The 6309-nt window shown below is 44.7% G+C and overlaps 1 protein-coding gene across 1 annotated transcript; it reads right to left on the bottom strand.

The window, feature by feature from the left end:
• Positions 1 to 531: 531 nt before the first annotated feature.
• LOC107189534 lies at positions 532 to 5875 on the bottom strand. Its single transcript, XM_015578094.1, has 2 exons — positions 5277 to 5875; positions 532 to 5209 (listed from the first exon to the last, which is right to left on the bottom strand). The coding sequence occupies exons 1-2, from the start codon at positions 5873 to 5875 to the stop codon at positions 532 to 534; spliced, it is 5277 nt and encodes a 1758-aa protein (XP_015433580.1).
• Positions 5876 to 6309: the final 434 nt, after the last annotated feature.

Genomic DNA, 6309 nt, shown 5'->3' with positions numbered 1-6309 from the left:
GAGCGGTTAGATAATAAGGTACAATAAGAGAACTGGAGGCCACTATAACCCATTAGGGATCAGAATAAAGACATACATATATATAACAATTAAACTATTGAATTAAAACAAAACTCAAATATTCTATTAAGTTTGATCCATTATATTAAATAACTGTCCGTTTCTTAAGTCTTACGAATGTTCATAGGATGTAAATTTCGGATGGTTTCGTTTAGTAATTTTGGCTCAATGTTATTCCGTATGTTGTGGGTAAAGAATAAGAGACACTACACGACCGTTTTACAGATAATGAATTGCAGACACACTTTATGTTGATACAATACAATTCGGCGCATCGCCACGTAATTGACGCGATACACGGTCCGCCATAAACTAACTAAAAAATAAAAAACGTCACCCTGCTGGTAGCGCTTACTCCTCGTCTCCGCTCTCTCGATCGCGTCGGTGTAGATGGCGCTCACGACATCCTCCCATCTTGAGTCTCAGACTCAACATTACAAAAGAAAAAAGGGCGTAAAATAGGAAGAATAATTACAATTTTAACCTATCCGGTTCCCTACTTATGCGTCCGCTTCGAGTAACAAACTGTTTACATGGACTGATCGCATCATTACTATTATCCATGACAGTCTCTGGCTCTGGCGTGACATTACAAGGTATGCTGCTCCGCGGCAACATCGCTGATCTCTCATTATTCGACACTTCAAGAGGGTACAAACGTTGTACAGGACGCATTAACTCACCACGCGGAGTCTTCACTCGCACAACTCGTACGTTGCCATCTTTTCCGCGAATCACTTCCATTACGCGTGCCAGAGGCCAATCCATGCGCTTCCGATCGTCATTTCCGACTAATACGACGTCACCCACACCGATAACTGACGCTAAATTTCTCGTTTTGGATTTGTACGATAACTTCCCTAAACATTCCGATCGGAAACGCCGACGTAAGTCTTCCCTTAACATTTGTCTGTACCGCAATCGCTTATTAATATCGCATCGATTCACATCATCGCAATCCGGCATTCCAATTTCTCTAACTTCCTGTAAAAACATGGAGGGAGTCAGTGGACACAAATCCATCGGATCGTTTGACACGTAAGTAATAGGACGCGCATTAACAATGGCTTCGCAATCGCATAAAGACGTTAACATCTCTTCGTAGGATAAACATGCTTTGCCTAGTATCTTTCTCAAAAGCGGTTTCAGTAAACCTATCATCCGCTCCCAAAATCCGCCCCACCAGGCAGCACTGGGCGGGTTAAGACGACAATCTAATTTTTGAACAGAACTATATTCCGAGACTCTTTTCCAATCTACCTTGCGAAGTAACTTTACCGCGCCAACAAAATTAGTGCCATTGTCACTATACATAACACTTGGTCTTCCGCGACTAGCTACAAACCTACGAAGGCCTTCGATGAACGCAGAAGTAGACAAAGAAGTCACCAACTCAAGGTGCACGGCTCTATATATCGCACATGTAAAAAGACATATCCGTGCCTTTTGATTCACTTTAAGAAATACCGGCCCCGCTAAATCTACACCGGTTACTTCGAACACAGCGGCATCTCTTACTCTGTCAGTCGGCAACGGAGTGGGTATCGCCTTTAGACGCTTGCCCTTTTGTCTCTTACAGATCACACATTTATCTATCACTCTTCTAGCAGCTCGTCTAGCGGCAAGTATCCAATATCGCTCTCTAATATCACTCACTAACGTCTGCACCCCTGTATGACACAGTCTTTCGTGGCTCTCTTTAACGAGCAATTTAACAATCGAATCTTTAGAATCTAACACTACGGGATACCGAAAATTATACGTATCCGGACGGTTCGTAATTTTAGTCGTTACACGTATTAATCCATCTTTATCGATACACAGATTTAGCGAGCTAAGTCTCGAGTCACTAACGCCTTTAAAACATCGTTGCTGTACTAGCTTTAATAATTTAATTTCGGCAGCACTAAATTCTCGTGCACATAACTCTCCTTTCATACACGCAGAAGGCGGATTCATACAATAAGTAACAAATCGACTTACCCATCCGACCAATCTCACAATCTTATGATACGTGGAGAAATAACGCTCATACCAGTCCAATTGCTCCATTCGCTCACTGGTAACTTGACTCACAGTTAGCTCCGTCGACAGTCCAGCTCGTTCATCGCAGCTCACTAAAGACGTGGATGTCTTCTCCCTCTCTGCATTCATGTCCTCCTCGTTGATTTCGAATTCGCCCGATGGCCATCCTTTTGCGGGACGTCGCAGCCACTCTGGACCCTCCCACCATCGCGAAGCGATCAGCTGCTTCACCGTAGATCCACGGGAAGGTAAATCTGCTGGATTCATTCCTCCAGGAACATGTCTCCATAACTTTGGTTCAGCGAGTTCCCTTACTTCTTGAACACGATTCCACACAAACGTGTTCCATTGAGACTCTCTTTGAATCCAGGATAGAGCCGTCGTAGAATCCGTCCACATGAATATCGAAATCCTTTCAACTTTAACAACCTTCACCACAAAATCGATCAGTGTAGCACCCACTGTCACAGCTAACAATTCCAGACGTGGAATTGTCACCTTCTTCACTGGAGATACTCTTGTCTGGGCCGCTATCAGCTGAGTTCTAACTCCCGGAGGACCTTCCGTTCGCGCGAAAACCACCGCCGCATACGCATTTTGACTGGCGTCGCGGAATGTGTGAATACTAAGGCTATCTTCATTTATTGGTTCGGCTAACATTCCTCTAGAAATTTTAACTTCCTTCAATAGCGGCAGCTCTTTAATCCAACGTAGAAACTCCGTTTTGACTTCTTCAATCACCTCTGCATCCCAATCGATGCCTGACACCCATGCCTTCTGGAGTAACAATTTAGGACACAACATCGCCGGGCAGGCAAAGCCAATCGGATCGAACACTCTGTGAACGGCAGATAAGATCGTCTTCTTCGTGATGACCTTTTGCTTTGTCTCATTCTGCTCTAACGCTGCCGGATTCAATGACAAGGTATGCTCGATCTTATTCCACAACATACCCAGAACTGGCGTTGGAGATCCACAGGAGTCATCCCTCGTATACTCCCAACCTCGCAGCTCGAATTTGCCTTCAGCCATTACCGAGGTTGCGGTGTGCATAAATTCCTGCAATTCTTCGTTAGAGTCCACGCTGGTGACACAATTATCCACGTAAAAACTGTTCATCAGCTTCAGGATACTGTTGCTCCTGCTTGAACCTGCAATTCGTCGATCACGTGCCAAAATAGTCTGTAAATGCAATTCTATAACCGCTCCTAAAATAAACGGACTAATGGAGACTCCGAACACGACACGTGCGTGTCTGTACACGATTATTTGATCCGTTTTGTTATTTTTCCACCATAGAAAACGCAAAAAATCTCTGTCCTCGTTTCGAATGTCTATCTGCAAAAAGGCCTTTTTTATATCGGATATAACGCCGATGCGACTTCTTCGAAAATTCAGCAATACTGTCGGAATTAGTTCAATCATGTTGGGTCCCTTTTCTAAACACTGATTTAACGACGGATAATTGCCTTCTTTCGCCGACGCATCAAATACTGGGCGCACTTTTGTAGTACTATTCGGCTTCACCATATGTCTATGAGGCAGATAGTATGCGGACTTTTCAATTTCGGCGTCCGGAACTATTTCGATAATCCCTTCTTCCAGCCATTCTTTCAAAACTGCATCATAGGCTTTATAATAGTCTTCTGCCTGTAAGCGTCTTCTAACAGCTTCTAGTCTTTTCAGCGCCAATCTCTTGTTATCACGAAGAGGCGCATGATCTTCAGCCCATGGCAACTGCACTTCATAACGCGCATCGCTTGTCAGTTTTATCGTTTGCCGAAGATCGTTCATCACAGTTGCATCCTTTTCTTCTTTCGTCTTCTTTTGTGCCGGATCGGTGATACCAAGGATATCCAAACTCCAGAGATCGGGAACAGTTGCTTCTTGTACGAACATCGACGTAATCATCAGCGCTGAGTCTGTACGCACGACACTTCCTGGGACCTTCCCCATAAGCGTCCAACCCAAGAACGTCTCGACAGCCACCAGCCCGCTGCTTAGATTGCGACGATTCCCGCTAATTAATTTTCCTACAACATCGGCTCCTAATAGTATTGTGATCGGATCCTCTTGACTATCGACATCTGTGAGCTCGATGTTCAGTCTTCTTAACTCACTCAGCCATGGTCCGCGGCCAACACACGGAACATTATCACAGATTTTTTCTTCGTCTGTGGCTTTAAAACTACATGCATACCGTCCGTTCACAGCACTCGCGTGAATAAGATACACATTATGCTCTCGCGGTTCCGACTTCACTCCACCGAACAGAGTGTGCATGATTGTCTCTTTGTCTATTGGTCGATAGCCAATTTCACTTGCGGCACTTCTTAATATATATGATTTTTGCGAACCCGTGTCCACAATAGCGCGCACATTGCATTCTATTTCCCCATTCTTCAGTTTCACACGCAATGTCATTAGATACACTGCTGGGCTGCACGACGAGTTGGCCAGATTCTGTTCGCTGACGGTCTCTGCCTTCTTGCCCGAAGAACCTTCGAGTGGCGTTTTATCCTTCGACATCTCTGGACACATCAATAGCGTATGTCGCTTGCTACACCACGCGCACTTGACCGGCACTCTACAACGTTTGTATATATGTCCCATGTTCAAACAATTAAAACAAGCTTTCTTTTGCTTGATCACATCCTGTCTTTCCGAAAAAGACATTTTACGCGCCTTTTCGCACTCCGCCCTCGCGTGATCATTACCGCAAAATATACACATTTTCTTCTCAGCTTTCGTCGTTAAAAGACCGGTAGCAGACGGTATATTTTTATTAAAATCAACCTTGGGCTTATGTTTCTTCGCCATATCATTTTCGTTATTTAAGCCGAAACCCGTGACTGCCATCGATATCCGTTCTTCTTTCTCGACTTCAGATTGTAAGAACTCCATCAATTTTATTAGGCGATCCTTTGATTCGTACCCGATCTCCGTATTTCCCGGAATCGTCGATTTCTGCCATGCACGCAACAGTTCTTCCGGTAGTGAAGATTCGACCAATGGGTACAACATGGCGTCACATTTATCGGTAGTGACGCCAAGCGTCTCGAAGGCGCGCAAGTGTGACTCGAGTTTATCGTATAGAGTAGACAACGTGCTCTTCTCGCCCTTCCTAATGGCGTTTTGTAAAACCAATGTCAGAAGTTCACGCACATACACTTCCACCAAAATTTCGTCACGACCGAAGCGATTCTTTAAACACCTTTGCATAATTCTCGCCCGTTGGCGGAAAACTCCGTACAAGCTCGCTAGCTCTCGAACCGGGAACAATAGCTTGAATGAGATATTGGAATTTATCCTCGTCCACAATGTCTGCATCTTCGTGAATTTTCTTAAAACAAGACCAAAACTGCAACCATTCGCGAATGCTTCCACTGAATTTCAGTAGTTCGATTCTTGGTAACTTGTATGTTTTCCTCCTGTCGCGCATAATCATCTCTCTATCAACGGACGACGTCGACGTCGCCGTCGTCGTTGTAGTCACGCACGTGGCTCTCATCTTTGCTCGCATAAATTTACTCTTGTATTCATCTATACTATCGCTTTCTGTGGCGATCTGTTCTTCGGTAGCACCCCCGTCTATCATGAGTAGAAATATATCCTGCGTCACAAATTCCAGGTCCTTCATCTTCTCCATCAATAATTCGAGGGTTACGAGGATCTCTTCCCGATCCGGGTTTTGCGTATCCAGTTTCTCATTTAACGCATTCAGCGTCTTCGTAAAGGTGCTGCGTCGCGCCTTCCTAACCTTCTTCGCTTTTTCGGTCGCTTCATCCATCGCGATCTCACTTATTCCGTTCCACGAGTCCTGTCACGGTCGCCAAATGTTGTGGGTAAAGAATAAGAGACACTACACGACCGTTTTACAGATAATGAATTGCAGACACACTTTATGTTGATACAATACAATTCGGCGCATCGCCACGTAATTGACGCGATACACGGTCCGCCATAAACTAACTAAAAAATAAAAAACGTCACCCTGCTGGTAGCGCTTACTCCTCGCCTCCGCTCTCTCGATCGCGTCGGTGTAGATGGCGCTCACGGCACCGTGCAAGGTGATGGAACCCCACGAGCAAGATGTCATTCATTAGAGAATTAATAGAGAAGTGTAACGACACTAATAGTTTTGTGTGGAAACTTCAGAAAATTCGAAATAAATTTCTTTTTCGTAAATTGTCTCTGACCAACACAGAATCAGTACAGGGACCT

Source organism: Dufourea novaeangliae, unplaced genomic scaffold (genome assembly GCF_001272555.1).
Source record: "Dufourea novaeangliae isolate 0120121106 unplaced genomic scaffold, ASM127255v1 scaffold167, whole genome shotgun sequence".
NCBI lineage: Eukaryota > Metazoa > Arthropoda > Insecta > Hymenoptera > Halictidae > Dufourea > Dufourea novaeangliae.
This window is presented reverse-complemented; position numbering and strand designations above follow the sequence as displayed.